The sequence below is a fragment of the Phaenicophaeus curvirostris genome, chromosome 15 (assembly GCF_032191515.1).
Source record: "Phaenicophaeus curvirostris isolate KB17595 chromosome 15, BPBGC_Pcur_1.0, whole genome shotgun sequence".
Classification (NCBI taxonomy): Eukaryota; Metazoa; Chordata; class Aves; order Cuculiformes; family Cuculidae; genus Phaenicophaeus; species Phaenicophaeus curvirostris.
The window spans coordinates 17625627-17647183 of NC_091406.1; the positions used below are offsets into that span (position 1 = coordinate 17625627).

Sequence of the window (21557 nt, forward strand, 5' to 3'; positions counted from 1 at the left end):
AGCACAAATACAGGTTGAGAGGAGAATGGATTGAGAGCAGTCCTGAGGAAGAAGGACTTGGAGTGCTGGGAGATGAGAGGCTCAACATGAACCAGCAATATGCGCTCACAGCCGTGAAAGCCAGCGGTGTCCTGGGCTGCATCCAGAGCAGTGGGACCAGCAGGGTGAGAGAGGGGATTCTGCCTCTCTGTTTGGCTCTCATGACACCCCACCTGTAGCCCTGTGTTCAGCTCTGGAGTCCTGAGCACAGGAAGGACATGGAGATGTTGGAGCGAGTCCAGGGGAGGCCACAGAGATGATCTGAGGGCTGGAGCACCTCCTGTACAAGGACAGGCTGAGAGAGTTGGGGTTGTTCAGCCTGGAGAAGAGGTGGCTCCAGGGAGACCTTAGAGCAGCTTCCAGCACTGAAAGGGGCTCTGGGCAAACTGGGGAAGGGCTCTGGATCAGGGAGTGCAGGGATGGGAAGAGGGGAGAGGTTTTGAGCTGGAAGAGTGGAGATTGAGATGGCATCTTAGGGAGAAATGTTTTGCTGTGAGGGTGGGGAGGCCCTGGCCCAGGTTGCCCAGAGCAGCGGTGGCTGCCCCATCCCTGGAGGTGTTCAAGGGCAGGTTGGATGGGGCTGGGAGCCCCTGATGCAGTGGGAGGTGTCCCTGTCCATGGCAGGGGGTGGAACTGGATGGTCAGAAGAGGCATTGCAACTTGTTCAGCAGTTCCCAGCACTGAAGGCTTATTGGAGTGGTCCATAAATACCTGAAATGCCTTCGTCCTGATGCCATTGTTAGATGGTTACATGGGGGACTGCGTGGGTATTGAATTATTTCAGCTATGTGCAGCAGATGTCCCTCATCCAGAGGGCTGGTATATTTTAGCTGGCCTCGAGACTTGCTGTGCACTCATGGGCAGGGAGTGATACTTGGCAAAAGCTCACTACGCATGGCACACGCCACTTTGTGCAGCCTTTGTTGAAACCACGGACATTCCTAAAAGTTAACAGTCACCATAGAAACTTGTCCGAGGTATCTGTCACTTCTGTTTCACTCAGTGCGTAGTGTCATGTTAGAAGTGTACCTGCCAAAGCTCACAGTGTTTTTTCTGTAGTTCAGCCTTATCCAGTGTCTAACCTTAGCCTTTTTTTAAGTTTCTGGTCTCTTAGGGCTGGATGCTAATTGCAGGCAAAAGGCATCTGTCATGTAATCAAAGCTTTCTTATTTCCAAGTTCCACAGCTGCCACGGTGCTATTAGAGGTCCCAGAGCTAAGCTGGCCATCCGTAGAGGAGAATGTAAACTAGAGATGGCTTTGCCTGCCTGCCTGCCCTGTGGCTGTTAAATTCTTGAATGCCTGAACACTGAAGATCTGTGTTTAATATCTGAAGATCTTCCAGCTGTCATTGGGAGTCACCTGTGATCCGGGTCTACCCCAGGTGGCCTGCTGCTCCCCCAGGTGCTGCGCTGTGGGTCCGTCCTACCTGGAAGCAGTGTCCCAGCTAGTGCCATCATCAGGGCTATCTGCAAAGATTGAGGAGGAACTCCTTTAGCTTTAAGTTATTGAACCCAAATTTCAAGCGTGGCGTTAACCCAAAGTCTCTGCAGACTGTGGTGCAGCAGATGTTGTGTTGGTTTGGGGATGGCACGCTTCAGGGCGAGACTTGATCAATGAGGCATTCTGCTGAAGCTCAGTGTCTATCCTGAGGACAACAGTGATGGTGCTTTAATACCTCATGCTCTTGAAATGAGAGGTGTATGGTTACACCTGGGGGCTTATAGGATGGCCTGCAGGGCGGGTTTCCCTGTTTGTTCCAGCCTCTCTTACCCTTTGGTACATATATACTGAAGATGTTCCTTGTGTGGGGACGTCCCTCACCTCCCTTCTGGGTCAGCTGAGTTGGCTTGGGCAGCTAAACTTTGACTGACTCAAAGCACAGGTGATCACACATCTCCTGGAAGAGTCTGCAGTAATATGTGTTTGCTCCTTGTTAACTCTTTTGTGGTGCCTTGAGAGATGGAAACTCGCTTGTCTGTGTCCCCATTGCCTTCCCTGTGATAACGCCACTGTTAGCTTTACTAAGAGCTCTATTTGTTTTAGTGTTTTCTTCTCTGTAGAGTGGTATCGGGGCTGAAGCAATCTGTTTGAGGGCAGAAATAGAGTTGTGGCTAACAGCACATGGCTCTTCAGGCAGAGGTGCTGGCGATGCAATGGATTATTTCAAAGTTAGTAAAAGGGAAGAGAACAAATGCATCCTAATTAGAACACTCAAGCTGGATTCTGCATTAACACTCTTCTCAGCATTTTTAGATCTTTGCAAATACATAAATAAAACTACTTTTTACAGTAAGCTTTTCTGCAGCGTTTTGTGCTCTTCATAAAGGATATTTCAAGAATTTTTGCAGCTTTACAGTTGAGAAGTGTCTTGGAAGGACCTTTCTACTTGAAATGCATTTCCTGTATCTCGCGCTGTCTTTAATCTCATGCGGTCTCGCAAAACCCCTTCTACCTATTAAATATGCAGTAAAGCTGTTCTGTTTGGTAGAAGCTTGTATGTTTAAACAGCACAAGTCCTCATTGCTCCTGTATTTTCAGATTAAAAATTCAGCTGCGACACCACCATCAGATCAGAGCCATTAGAATGGCTTTTTCAGATTTATCCTCTTGATTATAATACAGAAAATTAATTGCTTTTGACGGTAAAGAATTATAACCCATTGATTATTTAAGGACTTTCTTGATGGATGAACCTTTTCCACTTAGTTTAAGACTTTTCATTAAATAAGGCAGCTTTTTAAGCTGGTATGAAGCATAATGCACCCCAAACAGTGGCAACACTGCGCACTCTTTTGGGGTGGGGGCTGGTGGGGGAGAACAACAGCACTTAGGTTTTGTCTGTTTGCTTGAGTACTCAACATCCAGGTAGTAGTACAGCCTGCCAGGAGAAGGCAGGGATGAGCTACTGGAAAAGTATTGAAAATAGGTATTTAAAGGGAAGATTTATTGGTTTCTTACGTGTCCTGGTAGCAGAGAGGACCGCTTTAGTCTTGGGTGCGCGTTGGGAGTGTGTGTGTTAGGTACCGGGGACAAGCACTGTGTTTGACTTGTGATATGTTCCCCTTGGTCCCTGCTCGGCTCCCAGCTGCTGCTGCTCATGCTGCCAGCTCAGAAGCTGCCAAACTGTATTTGTGTAAGTTTGAGTCTTTGGTCTCATCCTTTTAGCAGACTAAGAAAGAAGAAAAAGTCAAATTTCTTAGGCCTTGTTGAGTAAAAGCAGCAGAAGAACCAAAATAACGTTTTGGTGACCTCTCAGCCCAGGAATGTTTGCCACATGGCCTTAGCAGCAAACCTCCTTAGTCATGCACAGAAATAAACATGGAATGTTGTGAATGAGGCGGTTGGAGTAATTTCTTTGTTCACAGAATGGTTTGGATGGGAAGGGACCTGTAAAGCCCATCCAGTCCAACCCCGCTGCCCTGGGCAGGGACGTCCCCAATCAGATTAGGTTGCTCTGAGCCCCATCCAGCCTGTTCTTGAACCCCTCCAGGGATGGGGCAGCCACCACTGCTCTGGGCAACCTGTGCCAGAGCCTCCCCACCCTCACAGTAAAAAATTTCTTTCAAATCCCTCCCAGGGTGTGCGATTCCTGATGTCAAATGCAACAGAGCTTTAATTCATTATAGTGCAGTTGTTTCTCTAGCATGTTCACGGTAATGCATTAGGGCTTGCATGGAATTCTGTCTCTTGCCCTGTGTGCTCCCCGCAGGAAGGAGTCGTCACTTTCCCAGAGGTGCTGCAGTTTTTAGTCTTATTTGTGCAGTCCTCTCTGCTCAGGTTCTCAAGTCTCCTTTCTTTTGATTTTTTTTTTTTTTCAGTTGTCTTAACACAGCCTACATTGAAAAGCAAGTTGCTAGTGATGTTGACACTCCCTTGGTACCAATTGAATTGAAAGATTTTGCATAGTATAGTCCAAATACCAGTTTTTCCTCCTATGTATCTTGCCTTTGCCTATGAAAACAACTGGGTTTGCATTGGAGATGTTTTTTATCTTGAAATTAGTCTCTTTGAGAGTTTAAGAAAATAGATTTATCGTGCAGTGCTTTGAAGTATGAGGAGGATTTGAGAGGCAGTTGGCCAACTGACATTTAAAACCCTTGAGAACTTGTTCCAGCCAAACCTTTTGCAAAAAAAAAAAAAGCAAATGCAGTGAAGGCTTAGTTACTGAAATGATTTTAGCTGGCAGTTCAGAGCATGTAATCATCTTGGAACAGCCTGAAACTTATTCTTTTGTTCAGCTGTTGTACTAAGGCTTTTGGGTTGTGTCCGTGAACTTGCTGCTTCTCTAAATCACAAATCTTTCAGGTTACTGAAGCACTGTGAGTTTGAACATTGCGTTCATCGTGGTACCTCATCTAAAGAACACTTGTACAGGAAACACATTTTCTGACACTCCCTAGGTGGCTGTGATTCAGAGCTGAAGCCGCATCTCTAAATGATACAGATTGTTTGTCCTCGCTAAGCTCTTGGCAAGGTGGCCCTGTTGGGAACACCACGCTGGCACCCTGACCAACGGCTACGGGGGCACCCAGGGTTAGAGCCAGAGCGAGCAGCAGGCTGGATGGGGCTTGGAGCGCCTGATCCAGTGGAAGGTGTCCCTGCCCATGGCAGGGGGTGGAAGTGGATGGGCTTAAAGGTCCCTTCCAACTCAAACCATTCCACAATTCTATGATCTTGTTTGAGAAGAACCCATGCAGGCCAGCTCATTTATTGTAGCAAAGCATTAAGTGGTGTATTTGATACAATTATGGCAAATGGACTGGCCCAAACCTGACTTGGGTAGCGCTGATGCTCTCTCAGACGGCAAAGGATGAGAACTAGTCCTTGTGTACTGTGAAAGAATGAGCTTTTGACACCCCTGTTTGAAAAGGGAGGAAGAAAGAGGCAAATTCAGTTTTACAGTATACACAATTTTAATAACAAAATGTTTCTGTACACTGCACTTTGTTGTACTCCATTATTACACCCCTTCCCACCTGAAAGTGGCTCTTGAAACAGAATTTAAATACAATGCATCTAGGACTCCTCCTTTTTAATCTCTGGTTGCTAAGCAGGTAGAATAGTTCACTCATTAATGTTTTTATCATGGTAAAAAGAAAAACGGGGCAGGTTTGGTTCAGTTTGTTTACAAAGGAGTGGTTTGAAGGGTAGTGGGTGCAGCTTGTCACCGCTTCCACCAGCGGAGCACAGGCTACATCGGGTTTTGCTCTTTGATAGCACCAATTTTGCCCTGTCTGGGGCGTGATGGTGTCCAAAGCTCTGATACCTTTCCCTGGGTACCTCTCAAAAGGCTTTTGTACAAGGTGTGAAAAGCTGCATTTCTAGATGACTCCAAAATGATCCGTAAGCATCCCGCTGGCGCGATGGCTTGATCAGCAAAGCCTGGCACCCGTTCTAGGGTAGAGGACTACGATGGAGACAGACGCGGAGAGGGAGGAGCTGCTGGGCAACTGCCTTTTGGTCCTTGTTTCCTTGTTTGTTCCTGGTTTGGGGGAGGAGAAATACTGTGTCCCTCTCTGAACTTTTAATTTTTGTGGCAAACTTCGTAAGAAAGATGCAACTCAGCTTCTGGGTAGATTTCATAGGTCTGAACAGATGGGTTTTGATAGCTACGCAGATCACAAAATTAAATCAACTTTATTCTCATTAAAGCAGTACAGAAATTAACTTTGACACATTAAAAATAAGTGTGTGATGCAGATTTCTGGTTTAAAGCCATTGGATGTTTCTGATTTTGCATGTTAGCATAGGCTGCTGTCTTCTAAGGGGTAATGGGACATAAGCTGAGATGTTTCGATTTGCATCAGGCTGGGCTTATCGCTGAGAAATCGGATAACTTCTGCTTGGGGGGAAAAACAAACAAAACGCAGCATTGATACAGTGGCATTAATTATGTTTCTGTCTGATAGGAAACAGGAGCTCTGTGCAGAGGAGCTCTTCAGCCAGAGACTGAATGCTAACCCATTTTGCTCCTTATTGGGTAGTTTTAGTTGTGTGCATTCAAAGGATGATCTAATGCAGAGCGACTAACGAGAGGGGAACTGGAGGCATTAATTCAGACCCGCTCCAGTGTGATGACTCAAAAATGGAACTTGTGGACTCAAAAATGGAACTGCTGGGTTTGCGTTGCACTGACGTGAGGGTGGGGAGGAGGAGAAGCTGGCTCGAGATCCAGAGGCTGGAGGAGATCTTTGGATGGGATGAGGTTCTTGGGAGCAGCAAAAGTAGTTGTCATTTCTAAAAGGCCTTGAACTTGCCTGAGGCTTTGCTGGAGGTGGTGAAGCACCTGTAATGCAATACATCTGTAGAAACTGAGGCTGTGCACCAGAGGTCACGTTGGGGAGAGCAAGGTAGCAACCTCTCTCTCATCAGCCAGTGCTCTTGCTGAAACACGATGAATTTAGACCAAATCATCATGGGTCTTGTGCCATAAACAAAAAAAGTCAGAGACTGAGTAATGTAATTATTACAGTACCCTCCTTGCCTGCAAGAGTCACAAGCAATTGAGAATGGAAGACAGTAACTTCTTTAAAGAAATAACTAACACAAAAATTAAGAGCCTCTGTTCTCGTCCTTGTGTAGAGCGATGGCTTTGCCTGCTGCTTGCTGTCCCTCCTGAGGGAATTCAAGTTGACTTCACTGCTAGTGTACGACATTCTGCGAATTTTATGATGCCCGTTACCCTAAATGTAATGTTTGCGGAATTGCTTTGCTTATGCCTGCAACCTGGCAACAAACAGGTTTGGAAATAGCAGACATAAAGCACGGCATTTGGGAAATTGGCTGCGTGGTACCGAGGGGCAAAGCAAAACTGAGTGATGCGGGGCTGGGCTGGGTCTGCTGGCCTCCTGCCTCACCGGCTGCAAGCCAAGGCAGCACCAGTGGAAACTGGGGATACTGGTGGGAGAGAGAAGTTGGGCACCTGGGCGTCTCTGCTTTGAGAGACACCGGAACAGTGTTTTAATGCTTGTAAGTGTGAGTGCCTGGGTGGAAAAGGGGATTTAATCCAGCATTGCTGGGACATCTGTCCTTACTCTTTTTGGGCATCATTCTAAGATGGAGCTGGGGTGTCGGGAGGGCGTCGTCGTGTGAGGAACATAGCGCTTCCGTCAGACCCCTTCCTGTTGCTGTGTGGAAAACGGAGGTGGTGCCTTTTGAACCATCTTGCAGCAGGGGTTTCTGCTGGGAAGCTGGAATTCCTTCTTCCAAATGCAGCTGAGGACACCCTAGTTCAGTATTGATGTCTGATGGTTGATGGTAGCGTAGCAAGGTTATTTGGCTGCCAGTGTAATTAATGAGTTACAACTTTGTCTCTGCTGGTACCCTCTAGCTGTACATCAAAATCATTCCCCAAAGCATCTGCTTCCCAGCTCCCCGGTGCAGACCGTGGCATCAGGGTGGTGAAGGCAAGGGAGGTGCACAGAGAGGGCAGGCAGCGCTGGGGCAGCGATGCACGCTGGATGCCCGCAGCAGGGCAGCAGCCACCACCCGGGGAAGAGCCGTGAGCACTCAACTTGGGCTGAGGAATGAAGCAATTTTTTCTACGAGCAGCCAAATACCCTTTGATACCACCAAATTTTTGTGTTTACCAACTTGAGTTTGGCCTTCTGGCTCACGTTGGAGTTAATCGGAGTATTTGCTCTTTGTCCACCTGCCCTGTAGGATTTATTGTATTCAGTGAGAAATAGTAATTGATTTTCTAGGATAGGTGTAAATCAGCTCATTGTACTCGAAACAATAAGGAGGGTTCAGCAGAACCGTTAGGCTTCACTGGTCTTTGCTGTGAAAGCACAGAGCCACAGCAAGCACACCGAATATTTGTTTTATAATAAGGGCACCCCTTGTAAAAGTAACATGATGCAAATTAATATCGTCAAAACCAGTAATTGAAAAATCTTTATGCAAAACCTTAACAGAAGTCACACTTATCTCGCTATAATTACCTCGGACGAGTTCATTTCACAATAAAACATCAAACTGTTGTATAATTGCACCCTAAATACCTCACTAAGTGGTAATACAGATAGAGAAAAGCAGAGTGAAATAGCAAACAGATTTTTATGCAGTGATTTTTCTGTTTCAAAACTTTGCGGCATAGTTTAGTACAACACAATTAGCATACTGTAATTACTGATTTGTTCAAGGTATGGCAACACTGTGAGGAATTTCTTCTCTTCGTCGCTGTGTGCTGGTAATCGTTTAACACTGCAGCATTGGACACAACACGGTTTTTAGTTATACATACATGTATATATATATATTAAAAAAACCTCCCATCCCTCTGGTCCTTTTAGCTTTGGTTAGAACGATAACAAGAGTTGAGCGGTTGACTTAAAAATAGTGTGATGCTTTGCAGAGCCCCCCGCGCCCCCCCCACCCTGTGGCTCCGAGTGCCACCGTCGCTGCATAGATCTGCAAGTATGTACAGAGTTCCCTAACGGAGCATAAATAGCAGGATGGTACCTCTGGCTAAAGAAATCAAATTGCCCCTCGAGGAGGAGGTGCATGTATGTGTATATATATTTATATATGATTTTTAAACAGCAAACTAATTCAGAGTCTGTCCTATCTCAAGTAAGAAACATTTTTTCAATGAGCTATTCTATAAACTATTCCTTTACCTGACTTATCGGAAGATACCTTTTTCTTTTTTTTTTTTTGAACTGATAAATACCTTGGATTTTGGGAGAGGAGGACAAGTGAGAGCTTATTTCAGGGGCCAATTCTGTCTCCAGAGAAACCAGTGGAGTTAGTGCATGAAAATAGCTTCCAGGCAAGAGGAAGCCTCGGCTGGGGGGGTAGCGGGGGGACAAAGAGAGGCTTCTTCCTTCCCTCCCTCTTCTTAACCTCCTTCCCCCCCTCTTCTTAACCTCGCGCTTGATATTTACTTTTAATTAAGAAAAACTTGCATTAAGGTTATTTACACATGAAAAGGTGTTGAAATGCCATTTGTTCCTAGCGGTAAGTAATTAGCCTGGATTCATAAAAAGCAGCAAGGCAAACCGGAGAGCTTGATAAGAATTGAATGCACTTAATATTTAGAATGAGTCTTGTTGAGCTCTCCTGAATAAGCTCCACTGCCTGCTTGGTAAGCGCCCGGAGAGCTGTCCTGCTTGTTTGTGACCGTGTGAACTGCTCCTCTGCCTCTGCCAGAGCTCCAGCAAGGTCTGTTCAAGCAAGCCAAACTAGGAATGCAGATGGGAAAACTGTATTTAAAAGAAACCCACTGGTCCCCAACATGCTTACATCCCCATGGGACCCTCCTTGCCTTTATTTTTTTTGTTTACCCCCCCCTTTTTTTTTTTTAACTGGAGTGAAATTATTAGAGGAGGAAAAAAAATCTTCCTCCACGGCTGCCTTTAAAGTGAGCGGAGCCAGCTGGAGCGTTTGGGATCCTACAGCTGCAGTGGAACAAACGGAGCGTATGTCCCCCCGCAGCTCTCGGCACAGATAGCCACTATCCTTCCCCTCGGGCTGTTTGCGTTAGGAAAAGCAGAATATGGAGACTCGGATATAAATGTTTACACACAGTCATATAATTACATAACATGGAACATTTTACATAGTTTGAGGTGAGCATCTTTTTCCGACTTTTCAACATTAGGAGTGCAAGTTGAATGCAATCATTGCTTCTTTAACACTGAAAATATTATGGATTCATTTCTTTAAAAAAACTTAAAAATAAAAAATACTGCACCACTCCATAAACAATGTTTCCATTCAGTAGCTTGGAAAATTAGGCTTTATGTCAACATTTGTAAAAATTAGAATCTGATGCAGGTCCCCTACCGTTTTAAAATAGGTTACTTATCTGCTTTAATCTGTGGTGGCCTGTGGGTATTATACTTCACATTCTTTGTACGGCAGCTGCTGGCACTTGCACTGTCCGTAGCCGTTAATGATGATGAAGGGTCCTTCGTGGGTGGGTTCATACTCGTTATAGGGTCCTTGGTCTGACATATTTGCCATATGCAGCCGCGTTTGGGATCGGAGCTGCCTGTGGTTTTGAATCATTGAGCACTGCCTAATTCTTCTTAATGTGGGAGGGCAGCACTTCCTGGAGATGAACACTATAAAAATGATAAAAAAGAAAGAAAACAATAAAGCCATTGTTCCTGTAATTACCCTCTGAGTGAAGATGGCATTGTTTGGCTCGGGGAAATGTTCTTCAGTGGTAACGACCATGCCTGCCGTAGTTGGAACCTCTTTGTCTCCCATATGGAAATGAGAAGAGCTTATTCTTTTTGTGTACTCGGTCGTTGGAGCTGTGGACGTTGTAGCCACGGATGTAACAACAGTCGATAAATTCCAGCAAAGCTGAAAACCATACACTGCATCCAGAATATCCTCTCCCTGGGTGTGGTCGGGGCTGTGGCAGAGGATGGAGTGCTCCCACCGACCTTGGAAGCCACTCAACCATGTGGCCAAGGCGCAGATCTTTGGGCTGCATTCCCACAGATTGCCGGAGAGGCCCACGGTGGTGAGGGATGTCAGTGAAGTTAAGATCTTGGAATCCAGAGTGGTGAGCTTGTTGTTATCCATGAGGAGGGTTTTAAGGTTAGGCATAGTTTCAAAGACGGTGAGGTCGATGGCTTTGATTTCGTTCCCAGTCAAATCGAGCTTTTCTAAGGTGCCCCAGGTCCACTCCATCCCACATGTCAAGTTGCTGATTTTGTTCCACTGCAAGAAGAGTGTGTGCAGGCTGCTCAGCCGGAGGAAGTGAGCAAAATTAATCTTCGTCAGCTGGTTGTGCTCTAGGTGAAGCTCCCTCAGCTTGATTAATCCCGCAAATCCGTTGCGAGCCAAACTTCGCAAGCGGTTTGTGCTCAAATCCAGGAACTCCAGGCTACGACAGTCCCAGAACAGGCGGACCGGGATGGTCCGCAGGGAGTTGGATCGCAAGTGCAAGGTCTGTAGCTTGCGAAGGCCGTAGAAGAGCTCGGGGTGCAGAGAGGATAACTGATTAAAAGAGAGGTCCAAATTCTGCAGGTTAAGCAGCTGGCTAAAAGTTGTGTTTGGCAAATGAAAGATTTTGTTGGAACTTAGGACTAATTCCTTAAGTTTATACAGTCCTTGAAAAGAATCTTCTCTGACTGTTGCAATTTGATTATGATCTAAGTGAAGCCAAGTAAGTTGACTGAAGCTTGCAAATTGATCCCTTTCAAGTTCAGAAATAGAATTGTGCCTCAGTGACAAACCTAGCGAGCCCTTTTCAGTGGTGTTTGGCACTGAGTGAAACCCCTGAGAGTCACAGTAAAAGAGCAGCTTCTCACAGCGACATTTTGGTGGACAAGCCAAGCCCAAGGCAGGCAGCATTTTTAAAACCATACTCATTGCATATAGTGCTGCCAGCATACGAGCCCCTAATGGCCACTTGAAATGTAAGCCTGCAGAATATAATTTAGGGAAACAACAAGATAGGATAGCCTCATCAGTACACTTGGAACAGCACAGTGGAAGATTTCACTGCAGATAACATTGCCATGCATTGCCGACAAGCTAATTCTAAATGCAAGAAACAACTTACTACGAAACACAGAACACTTGGATATTACACTTAGGCTGAGTCTTCAGCTCTATCAAGGAGGATTACAGCGTCACGATCGGCAAACATCATTTTTTTCATAAGGTTCAGTGCAGAAAACTGTGCTCTAGCAGCTAACTGCTCCTTTAAAGCACAGCCGGGCATTCGTTATACAAGGAATATAGAAACGCAGGAACTTACCCATTCTTTTGAGTACATTGGAGGTTGCATTCAGTCGTAGTTTCAGACTCAACGCGGTGAGTCTGTAAAAGGCTCTAACGCAAGATAGCCTTTGAATAATTTACTGGGCTTAGTGTCCTTTGATATTAGTGCAAAATTGAATCCACCGGGCTCTCTTGGAATATTCCATTTGAAATCGCTGGCTTGATCTCCTCTGACAGGTCTGCAGTTTTTAAATCAACGCTTAATACAAGTTTTCGTCCTCCGTGGCTGCTCAGCTGTTCAATTGAAGCTCACGTTTTCCCGCAGCTGTGGCTTCCTTTAGTCCTAACTTGTTGATGGCAGATGGGCGGCTTATTGCTGAGAGAAGCTCCTGTAGTAGCATGAGTGCATTTACTGAAAAGCTTTTCAGGGAAGCGGTACAAGAATGGATTTGCTTATGCGCTGCGACCACACAGGGCTGTATATAGGCTGACGTCACCTGGTGACGTTCCTTTTGTTTGGGTTTTCCAGAAGCTTTGCTGTTTTAAAGCGTTGTGGTGCATACTGTGATCGTGTTAAAGACCACTGGTAGAGGTGGAGGGGGAAGAAAATCAGCAAGAGGAGTCCTTCATCCCCAGGACCGAAGGGCTAGGAGCGACTTGCACCAGCCCGCTCCCCCCTGCGTCCGTGCTGGCTGTGCTCAGCTGGCGAGGAAAGCAGCGCAGAGCTGTGGTTGCAAGTGCCTCAGTGCTGGCTGCTGCCTGTTTGCTGTTAAATATCGCTGCGTTAAAGGAAGTTTTAGATGCGAAGTATGTGCAGTTTGAATAGGGGATGCCAGTCGGCACCAGCTTTGCGCAGAGGTGAGAGGGACTCGGCAGCTTAAAGCTACACGGAACAACTGTGTGTGGCTGTGGTCCCTGTGAAAGTGGTGAAGGAAGAGAGCAGTCGCTTAGGTGCAGGTGCTGTGTTGGAAAGTACAGCACACAGCCCGGGAGCAAAGGACGGGAGCGAGCGTTTCCAGCCATGAGAAATTTCTGGAAAAAGCAAAGCTTCTGTTAGGGCACAGGAAAAAATTAATTGGAATCCAGCTTGACAGCATGCAGTTACGAAACTAGAAAATCTATTTTTTCCCCCCAAACGGTGGCTTTTGTACTTGCTTTTTCCTGGGGATCGAAGTGCAAGAGAACAGGTCGTGCGGTTGGCAGTTACCATCGGGGCTCAGAGAGGTTTGAGGGCTTCCTTGTGGTTCCATTCTGGTGTTCTGAGCCCCTGTGAAAGGGAGGACATATCTGGCGTTAGCATCTCGCTGCAGGTAGGTCCGTAGCGGTTCTCCCGTGACATTTAGAGTAGCAGAGATTTGCATTTGTAGGAAGGGTGACCCTGCAAAGCCGGCTGTGCCTGTACAGCCGAGCCGGTCTCTGGCTGGAGCGTGCCCGCACAGCGTGGAGGAGGCAAAGGTGCTGCTATGGCTGCTTGTTTTAGAAGTTCATTGCCCTTTGAGCTGGGACAGCTGAAACTGAAAAGTGGATAAACAGGCTTCATTTCAATTTTGGGGGGTTTTGGTGTGTGTGTGCAGGAACCCCTTGAGAGAAGCTGCTCTGGCCTGGCCTCGATTGGAAGATGCAGGCTTGGAGCTTCCCGCTTCAAGCAACTTGGATAAGCTTTTTGATTTTCACCTTGAGACAGAAAGCAATAATGTAGTAGAAGGCACTTGAAAATGTTTGCTGTGTAGCAGCGAGCTATCGCTTCTGGCCTCAAGATATGGAATGAACTGAGAATAACAAACTTCTTGTGCTGATGGATGAAGATGATGAATTGTGTCAAAAGATTTTAAGCTAAAATGGCTATTTCCCATTGTTACTAAGCTTTGGTTCCTTAGAGGTACTTATTTAAGCTAAGGCTTGCTGCTTTCTGTCTGCTTTTCCCTGTGCTGTCCCGTGGTATTGCTCTGCAGTGTTCCCTTCCTGCAGTGGGCTGTCCTGTCTGGAGCGAACTGAAAGGAGGTGCTAAGGGGAAGGAAAAGGGATGGAGAAGGGCTGCATCCAAAGTAGGGGGACCAGCAGGGAGACAGAGGGGGTTCTGCGTCTCTATTCTGCACTAGTGAGGCCCCACCTGGAGCCCCGTGTTCAGTTCTGGTGTCCTCAGCACAGGAAGGACATGGAGCTGTTGGAGAGAGTCCAGGGAGGAGGCCAAAGAGATGATGCAAAGGCTGGAGCACCTCCTGTACGAGGACAGGCTGAGAGAGGTGGTGTTGTTCAGCCTGGAGAAGAGAAGACTGCTGGGAGACCTTAGAGCAGCTTCCAGTGCTGAAAGGGGCTCTGGACCAGGGAGGGCAGGACAAGGGGGAATGGTTTTGATCTGAAAGAGGGGAGATTGAGATGCGATCTTAGAGTCATAGAATCACCAGGTTGGAAAAGACCCATCAGATCATCAAGTCCAACCATTCCTATCAAACACTAAACCATGCCCCTCAGCACCTCGTCCACCCATCCCTTAAACACCTCCCGGGAAGGTGACTCAACCCCCTCCCTGGGTTTTCTTGTGAGGGTGGTGATGCACTAGCTCAGGTTGCCTAGGGAAGCTGTTGTTGCCCCTTCCGTGGAGATGCTGAAGGCCAGATTGGATGGGGCTTGGGGCAACCTGATCCAGTGGGAGATGTCCCTGCCCATGGCAGGGGGCTTGGAACTGGCTAGGTCCCTTCCAAAGCAAACCATCCCATGAGAAGGTGAACTCTTCAAAAACAAACAAAAGAAAAACCTTAAACCCACCCCCAAAAAACAAAGCAAACCCCACACCCCAGCCTCTCAGGACAGCAACTGTCTTTAGTAAAGTGAATTTGGAAGCACTAGATAAACTTCTTAAGTTGCTCTGCCATGGTAGATGTTTTCACATTTGCTCTAGAGCGAAAGAAATACTTGTAAATAAAATACATAAACCGATTTGAGGTGTTTCTTCACATCTCATGCTCGCTATATGAAAAGCGTAGGAGCTGCAATCCAGCCTTCGCTGTCCCTTGCCAGCTGCGAGATGGACCCTCCACACCGGGTGCCTGTGGTCGGCTTCCCAGAGCAGCTCAGCCAGTGCAAAGTCCCGTTTGCCTCAGTTGATTTGAATTTTAACATTTAAATACAGTAACATTTAAAAATGATGTACGCGAGGATGTAATTAATAAAACACCAGCTCTAAGGTCAAACACTGCTCCTCTCCTGTGCTGCCTCTTTTCACTGTTACCAGGAGGCTGAATTTAGGTATCTTATGGAAACGTTTTGCTTCAGTATCTGTCGGTAGGTTCCTCCCACATTAAGATTGTGTAATTTGGCACAGAGTTAAGAGTTAATGTTCAAACATGGTAAGTTGCTTCCTTTCTAACGCTCTCCACTCTTTGGCCCGTAACCAAACAAGGGCTATTTAGCACCTTGCCAGCGAGTTTCCTGTTTGGGAAACTGTTAACGCGAACTTTATGGGCGCTTCTCTTAGCAAAACGTGGTTTTATGTGCACTCGTCGTGAGATAACAGCTACTACCACAAGCAAGCATCTGATCCTCTTTAGTCTAGAGCTCTGCAGTGTATGTAATATTTATGTTGTTCCTTGGGAGCTGCCTGGGGTGTCAAGGTGCAATGGGTTGGGAATAAACCTCAGCTGTCCACAAAACTCATGCGATGGCGTTTCATCTGAGGCTGAAAGCTCGCTTGCATGCCAGGAGAACCACATACGAGTGCCATATGGGGGCTCCTGCCAGAACGGGTGCTTCAAAGTGACGGTGAGGATCATCATGTGCAAAAAGGAGAGGAATGATGGCACGTCTACCTCAGGAATAAGCTTGACTCTTGGGGGCTTCTCCCTTGCCCCGCAGCAGCAAGAGAACTGTTTTTCCTGTGGAGAAGTAGAATTGCACCTCGAGGCTAGCGTTGTCATTTAGTTAGGCTGACATCTTGTGGAAGCCTTCTTAGTGGATTAAGAACAACAAATAAGCTAATTTTACTTGATAGAGACGTGGGCTGCATGACTTTTCTGTGCTGTGGGCTGGGAGGACAGCAAGCCCCGGTGGAGCAGGCGGGGCTGGCGCACCCGGGAGTTGAAACCAGGCGCGTGGCACCTTGCGAACAGGCAGCTCACCCTTCTGCCTGAAGAAACAATTGCATTAATTTTTGCTGGACTTCGTTGCGTTGGGATCATGGGTGTATTTGGTGCTATTTTGCTCATGCTGTGTCAGGCTGTGAGACAAAGGAGATGAGCACAGGCGTGTGGCGGTAGCATTTCCATGCATGTGTAGAATCACAGATTTATTAAGATTGGAAAAGACCTCTAAGATCATCCACTCCAACCTTCAGCCCAATACCACTGTGCCTCTTAAACTGTGTCCCAGAGTGCCACAGCCACACGCTTTGTGAACAGTTCCAGAGATGGAGACTCCAACACTGCCCTGGGCAGCCTCTGCCAGGGCTTCACCACTGTTTCGGTAAAGATTTTTTCCCTAATATTCAACCATAACCTCACCTGGCACAACTTGAGGCCATTTCCTCTCATCCTATCAGTTGTTACTTAGGAGAAGAGCCCAGCACCCACTGCATCCACAACCTCCTTTCTGGGAGCTGCAGAGAGTGATGAGGTCTCCTCTCAGCCTCCTTTTCTCCAGGCTAAACAGCCCCAGGTCCCTCAGCCACTCACACAACCCCTGGACTCCAGCTCCATTCCCCTTCTCTGGACGCGCTCCAGGCCCTGTGCTTGGCACTGGTGAGGCTGCACTGCAAATCCTGGGTTCAGTGTTGGATTCCTCAGTACAAGGACATTGAAGGGCTGGAGCACATTTAGAGAAGGGAAACAGAGCTGGGGAAGAGCTTGGAGAACAAGCATTATGTGGTGCAGCTGAGGGAATTGGGGCTGTTTAGCCTGGAGAAGAGGAGGCTGAGGGGAGACCTCATCACTGTCTACATCTGCCTGAAGGGGGGTTGTGGTGTGGTGGGTGTTGGTCTCTTCTCACGAGTGACAGACAATAGGATGGGAAGAAATGGCCTCAAGTTGAGCCAGGGGAGGTTCAGATTAGACATCAGGAAAAATTTCTTGACAGTAAGGGTTCTCGGGCACTGGCAGAGGCTGCCCAGAGTGGTGGCATAGTCACCATCCCTGGAGGCGTCTAAAAGATGGGTAGATGAGATGCTCAGGGATCTGGTTTAGTAATGGACAGGTATGGTTGGACTTGGTCTTAAAGGTCTTTTCCAAGCAAACGATTCCATGATTCTTTGACATCTGGATGCTGATCTGGGGAGGAGCGATGACCGGCTCTGCCAGGGTGGGTGGGCTGTCAGGGCTGGTGCTAGGCAGGAGGCTCTGTTTCACTCGGTATCTCTGTGGTCTTAGCTTAACCTAAACTGGTGATGAACCATTGAGGCTACCAATGGAATGTTTTGTTATTCATCTATAAAAACACGGCTTTGTGTAACTCGCCGTAATAGTTGTGCTGCTGATCCTGGTGGCTGTAGACAGTGTTCATGCACTGCCACCACCGTGTTCTGTTACTTTTAGAAATCAATTGGGGTTGGATTTTAAAATCGGTGGCTGTGGTGAAAACGTGGATCAGATTGGTTTTTTGTTTTAATTCTGTTGGCAGGTCTACAAAGGGAATGCTTTGTGCTCCCCACATACAAATCCCCTTTCTTTGCTTTAAATGATAAACCCCAAGCCCTGGCGGGGGTAGCTGTGTGAGCTGGAACAGCAAGGGTGCGACAGCGGCTCGCTTGTATTGATTTCCAAGCCAGGTAGCGATGGTGGTGGAAGAGCAGAGATTACGGAGGGTTGAGGAAACGAGAGCAATTTTTAACACCAATTCTAGCCTCTTTGATAAAGATCTGATTTAATTTAAAGTAAATTTGCAGTGTGGCTAAATGTATTATCCACAATACAGGACAGAGCTGTGGTATCATATTGCAAAATGACCGATACAGTCAACATGACCCTGTTAAATCCAGTGAATCTATTAGCTGCCTACTGTAGAGCTGCTGGCTGCAGGGCTCGCCGGTCCCACAGTGGAGTTCTGTGCTGAATATCTAAACATCTTATTAGGAGCCTGAACGCTCAGGCTTTACTCTTGAGTCCTTCTGATCCCACGCGGGAGTGAAGCTGATTGCTGGGACATGTGATGCTGCCGGGCCATCAGTTGGCTCCTCAGTGGAAGTTTGGGCTAGGAACAAGCACCGATTTTTTAATAGAAAGGGGGTAATTGGTTACTGGAAAAAGTTACCCATAGGTGGTAAACTGTCCCTTGGAACCTTTAAAACATTACTTATTGCCTGGGAGAGAGACTAGCTCAAAGAGGACGGGTTGAGCTGTAGGGTGTAACTAGTGGGTAAAATCTGAGAGGCTTGGGTGTGTGGGAGCCTGGACAAAGTGACTGTGCTCAAGGATGATCTTCAGCATTTTTACTTGCTCTGAAGGGTTTATGTGGTTTTTCAAGGGCTCCAGTGGCCACTGTCCCACTATCTGCCTCCACATGGACCTAGCGGAGCATAACTGGTCCCACAGCTAGTGGTTTATGCTTCTGTTTCTACAAAGAAAGGCCAAGAGACTTCAGATGGGCAGAACGTGGTCAAGACCTTGGTTAGAATTGGCTGTGATGATCTAAGGTATAAATGACAATGGGGTCTCTGGAGCCACATAGGTGTGGGCATCCATCACGTTTGTCTTCTCCTTCCCCGCTGCACCAGCCCTAACGATGAAGCTGGGTTAGTAGCTGTATGTGCTAACTCGTTAAATTTCCGCAGCTAAATTAGCTTAACGGAAGCGGATCACCAGGGTGGAATCAGTGCTGCTGAGGGTCTAATGTACGCAGTGCGTGCTTTTGGGGACATGTTATGTAGGATGGGCTGTGGTCAGGTCTCACAAACTGAATATCCATTAATGGAAGCCATCTCTTGGCTCTCCTCTCATCCGAGAGGCATCTGGTTCTCATGCACCAAGGCTGCTCTGGGCTGTGAAGCCCAGGACAGCAAAGTGGAAGCGATGGGTTGACTTGCTTCAAAAGGATGCTGCTTTGCCTTGGAATGATAATGTAGGGGCACCCAGGGATAAGTAAAATGGCACTTCTTGGAACAGCTGAATGTTCGTCTTTCTACATGAGTGTTATATCTTAGACCCAAAGTTATTCCTGGACCCCCCTACCATGTGCAGGGAGTTACCGTGGGTTCGGTGCAGTGGTCACCTTGCAGAAGGTGAAGTGGTGTGCAAGCATCGGAAAGCACCAGCAGCTACAGTCACAGGTTTGTGTCTCAGAGTTCAGGTTGTGCAGTGCCGGCTGGTGGGTTTCAGCTCTCGGAGCCGATCGCCCGCAGTGGGGGGCAGGCAGCACCCAACGTCCACGCTCACCGGGAGCTGCTGCTGGGGACAGCCGGCTCCGTGCGAGTGGAACCGCAGCCTCCCAGCCTGCCCGCGCTTTGGTGTTCGTGTCTGCCAAGCACCGGGACAGGCAGCTCTTCAATCAATAAGTAGCATTAATCTTCACTTTATTTAGAGACTTCGGCTTTGATTTCTGAACGTGGAGTGAAGAGCGGGCCAACGCCAGGTCTGCTGAAGCTGCGGCGCAGTCAGAACAAGCTCCTGGTTTTAATTGCAGTCACTTCTCAGTTACCTTTTCTGATGAGAATCAAATTACTTGATCAGGGAGGTGACAAATCTTCAATATTTCATTAAACCATAATGACTTTACAACATCCTAATTTTCCTCCCTCCCCAGTTTTGCTTAATTTTTGTTTCTGCCGTGGAGAGCAGATGTTTTGGATTCAGGGCTGCCCACCCAGGTATTTCAAACCCGTGTGGAGCTCTGATAACTGGCATACCCTCACTTCAGTGCTGCTAAATGGCTTTTCTTCTCAACAGGATAATTATATTGATCGTGGCTTAGAACTTCAGAAATTGGATTGTGGTTGCATAAAGAAAACCCTAATATAAGCTGCGTTATACAGAAACAACTCCTAGCAAACCCAGACCACTGCCATTGTTCTAGCACTTCTAGTTTGGTACAAATGAGGATGTTTTCAACTCAGTGTCTGCTGAAAAAGAGAAGAGCTGTCACTGCTTCTTGGCCCCTTGCCCTCCCTTTAACAACAGGGCTGTGTGGAACTTGCTGTGTTGAAGCTTGGTGAAACTCAGGTCTCAGCAGGAGGGCATGGATACTTCCATGAAATGTTGGATTTCATCACTGACGAAGGTTTTGTGAGGATTTTACCTTAAAGATAGTTGATTTTTGGCTTCTGCCTGCCTGCTGGAGGCCAGCTCTCCGTGACAGCTGGGTGTGGAGGGGTGTAAGCGCTGCGGTACAGGACGTGCGACCCTTTGGATCGTGCTCATCCCTGCAGGCTGAAGCCTCATGTGGGATGTTGGTGTGCAATCTGCCAGCCTCGGGCAATCTCAGAGGCTGAAGCTGTAGGAGATCGAGGGTTGAATCAGGGTTGTTCTGGGCTCAGTGCGCTGCTGGACACGTGGTAGTTGATGGAGCTGGCAGGAAAGAGAAATCTAGAACTTGGGGGCTGAGCATGGTCTCTGGTTGATGAGGAGCAAAAAGACGTCCAGGTTTATAAAGCTATCCTTTCCTTCTGAAAGTGTGTTAAAGGTAAAATCTTACAATGTGTGATGTTCCTGTACTGCCCAAACCAGCAAGTACGAGAGAGTCTATCAGAGACTTGGAGACCGTTCTCCTAGTGTGCAGAATCACTGCAAAAAACACAAAAAGCAAGAAGAAGCTGGCATTGTAGTTGAATTGAATAATACTGGTTTTATTCTGAGACCCTGAATATCTGTTTACCACTTTGTTTTTTGTTTTCCAGGCTGGACGCAAAGAAAGAAGTGATGCACTAAACTCTGCAATTGATAAAATGACCAAAAAGACCAGGGACTTGCGCAGACAGGTAATTGATGTAGAAAGCTGATACTTGCTGAGACAGAGGAGTGCATTCCTGCATGTTTGCTCTCTGGTCTGGAGGAGGCGAGGGCTGGAGCGCCTCCCGTGCAAGAACAGTCTGAGAGTTGGGGTTGTTCAGCCTGGAGAAGAGGTGGCTCCAGGGAGACCTTAGAGCAGCTGAAAGGGGCTCCAGGAAAGCTGGGGAGGGGCTCTTGGTCGGGAACTGCAGGGATAGACAAGGGGGAAGAGTTTTCATCTGAAAGAGGGGAGATTGAGATGAGATCTTAGGAAGAAATGTTTTGCTGTGAGGGTGGGGAGGCCCTGGCCCAGGCTGCCCAGAGCAGTGGTGGCTGCCCCATCCCTGGAGGTGTCCAAGGCCAGGTTGGATGGGGCTTGGAGCCCCTGATCCAGTGGGAGGTGTCCCTGCCCCTGGCAGGGGTTGGACTAGATGGGCTTTACAGGTCCCTCCCAGCCCAGCCCATTCCATGGTTCTGTGATATGTATCCAGTGGGCAGCGGGCTTGCCTGCTCGTATTCAGTGAATTCAAAACTAGAAGTTTCCAGTGCCCACGTTACAGGGAAGCATGGGGTGGAAATGCAATCCTCTGTTAACTGTGAAATAAAGATGTTGGGCTCTTCATTATCCTTGTGGCAAGAGAGATTTAAAATAACCCCTCACATTTTATGGATTTTAAAGATAATGAGATATGGTTTGTAATTCTGACTGCATTCATCTTGGAGAGCCTATTTTCTTGGCACACTGCGTTTATGTAACTTCAGCCTTTTGTCCTTTTGGTTTTTAAAGCAGTGCGTTCCACTTCTCAAGTGAATGTGAATATGGATCAAGTTTGTTGAAAACTGTTTTTCTTCTAGTAGCAAAATAAAAAGTGAAATCAGTGTGTTGTTTAATCAGCTGAAGGAAAACGGCACATTTACTCAGA

At 47.2% G+C, this 21557-nt stretch overlaps 2 protein-coding genes across 4 annotated transcripts in view; one reads left to right on the forward strand and one right to left on the reverse strand.

The window, feature by feature from the left end:
• The window catches only part of CTNNA1 (catenin alpha 1), a 125508-nt gene that overhangs the window by 49243 nt on the left and 54708 nt on the right, over nucleotides 1-21557 (forward strand). Inside the window, exon 8 of the mRNA XM_069869624.1 lies at nucleotides 20544-20624. Within this exon, the coding sequence (XP_069725725.1) occupies nucleotides 20544-20624 (81 nt within the window). The remainder of the gene's footprint in view (nucleotides 1-20543; nucleotides 20625-21557) is intronic.
• LRRTM2 (leucine rich repeat transmembrane neuronal 2) lies at nucleotides 9333-12522 on the reverse strand. Of its 3 annotated transcripts, none has more exons than XM_069869653.1 (2): nucleotides 11766-12522; nucleotides 9333-11427 (listed from the first exon to the last, which is right to left on the reverse strand). In XM_069869653.1, exons 1-2 carry the CDS (start codon nucleotides 11767-11769, stop codon nucleotides 9881-9883), a joined length of 1551 nt encoding a protein of 516 aa, XP_069725754.1. In that variant the 5' UTR covers nucleotides 11770-12522; the 3' UTR covers nucleotides 9333-9880. The 3 variants fall into 3 exon arrangements, with proteins under 3 accessions (XP_069725754.1, XP_069725756.1, XP_069725755.1); XM_069869655.1 differs by having other exon boundaries at nucleotides 9333-10978; nucleotides 11766-12521; XM_069869654.1 differs by having other exon boundaries at nucleotides 9333-10999; nucleotides 11766-12521.